Genomic DNA, 1,747 nt, shown 5'->3' with positions numbered 1-1,747 from the left:
CTCAGTGATGTCATCCCTTTTGTTGATTTTTACTCTACGCCTCTTGCTTCTTGTCTTACAGTCCGTTTATTATACAGACATTTTCTGGTTGTATTTGAATTAGATTAGCAGAGAGTGCAGAATCTATGTTGGCTAATTGTTTCATTGTGGGGTCGTGTTTAAAGTTTCTACATCTCCCACAGCTGTCTTTGTGCCATAATTGAAGAGCAAATATAATCTTTGAGTTCCTCAGTGTTTTATGACATGAGATTCCATCATCACTATGCAGCAGGGGAAGTTCACCATTCCTGATACGCCACATGTCACTCCCAGAAGCTAGGTGACGAGATCGAAGAAGCTTTAAAAGAGCTCTGTTTCCCAACCAGTCTCTACATCCACAACACCTCATTTTGTACCTTTCTCGGGTCCAGTTCAGCTCCGCTCAGCCTGTGCCGATACTGTTGTGTTACGATGAAGTTCTGCCAGATCCAGTGTGCCTTGGCCCTACTAGGCCTTGCCCTGATGCTGTGTAACCATGGCGCCACCTCTCAGCCTGATCTGGACCTCCGCCATCGCAGACTGCTCCAGAGAGCCCGTGCCATTGGCGTGGCCACACAGGTGAGGAAGCTCACAGCAGAACATTTTACTACGATTGATTGGATTCGGGTCATATTGATCTCATAAGATGTCTCGGACATGACAGGTGTCGCTCTGTTTTGTGTGTGTTTCGTAGTACAGTGTCATATCCTGTTATGTGCTCTTGGTGAGGAGATGGGGAGATGGTATTGCAGGAGCTGTTGTGACTTTTTAGGGGATTGAACTCAAATAGTTCAAAAGCTGTGAAGTGTAGTCCTATGACCAACCATTTACTCTTTCTGATGGTCTAATGTGTCACTGCTGTTGAAAATTCATTTTTAGAAATCTAAACCCTACTGGGAATAGTTTCCTATTCTAAAGAAAAGTACCTATATACTTATAATATAAGTACCTAAGTATATATATATACTGTACATATATTTCACATATATATATTTCACATTTCATAGGGCCTGTTCTCAGATAACAAAACCTGGACATTAATGATGAATGTGTGTGTTTGTTTCAGGACTGGAGTAAGCGGGCAGTGGAGGATATCTTATCCCAGCTGTCCTTGCCTGAAGCAGAAGCCCAGGAGAGTGAGGTCTCCACTTCGGGGGCTAAAGACGACCTGCGTGTCGAGCTAGAGCGATCGGTGGACAGCCCAAACAGCCTTCCTCCCCGTGAGCGTAAGGCCGGCTGCAAGAACTTCTACTGGAAGGGTTTCACTTCCTGCTGAGATCCTGCCTACCTTCAGAGATCCTGCTGCTAATCACTCCACATGACAGAATCCTGGACTTGCACCTGACTAATGCAAAACAATCAACATATGTTTTGAACTAAATTCCTGAAATCAAGAGAATGTACCTGTCTAATTTATGAATTAAAAGATAAATAATTGAATGTCATTGAACATGTGTGGTTTTGCTACTACTCATAGGGCGCGTGGCTTGCCACATTGAATGTGACAAACACTCAGTCTCTTACAGATTGTCATTCTCCAACGGTCTCTACTGTAATTCTCTGCCACAATTGTTCTGTCTCTCTCTCTCACACACAAACGCTCATTTACACTTTAATTATACACACTAAAGCTTTACATTAGTTGATACAAGGGGAGAACAATTCTAGGAGGATGATCACGGATGTCCACCGCCAAGCTAAGAGTGTGGCCACATTACCATGATTAGAG

General features: G+C 43.4%; 1 protein-coding gene across 1 annotated transcript; it reads left to right on the top strand.

Annotated features, from left to right (window-relative positions):
• Window positions 1–78: 78 nt before the first annotated feature.
• Window positions 79–1,463, top strand: sst1.2 (somatostatin 1, tandem duplicate 2). Its single transcript, XM_047036563.1, has 2 exons — window positions 79–597; window positions 1,085–1,463. Exons 1-2 carry the CDS (start codon window positions 451–453, stop codon window positions 1,292–1,294), a joined length of 357 nt encoding a protein of 118 aa, XP_046892519.1. The 5' UTR covers window positions 79–450; the 3' UTR covers window positions 1,295–1,463.
• The last annotated feature ends 284 nt before the right edge of the window (window positions 1,464–1,747 follow it).

This window comes from Hypomesus transpacificus, chromosome 15 (assembly GCF_021917145.1).
Source record: "Hypomesus transpacificus isolate Combined female chromosome 15, fHypTra1, whole genome shotgun sequence".
Taxonomy (NCBI): Eukaryota; Metazoa; Chordata; class Actinopteri; order Osmeriformes; family Osmeridae; genus Hypomesus; species Hypomesus transpacificus.
This window is presented reverse-complemented; position numbering and strand designations above follow the sequence as displayed.

Bases quoted from the DNA above. Each gene is read 5' to 3' on its own strand.
- sst1.2 (XM_047036563.1), top strand. From the start codon at position 451: ATGAAGTTCTGCCAGATCCAGTGTGCCTTGGCCCTACTAGGCCTTGCC. The intron at 598-1,084 runs GTGAGGAAGCTC...TGTTTGTTTCAG, and splicing joins CCATTGGCGTGGCCACACAG to GACTGGAGTAAGCGGGCAGT.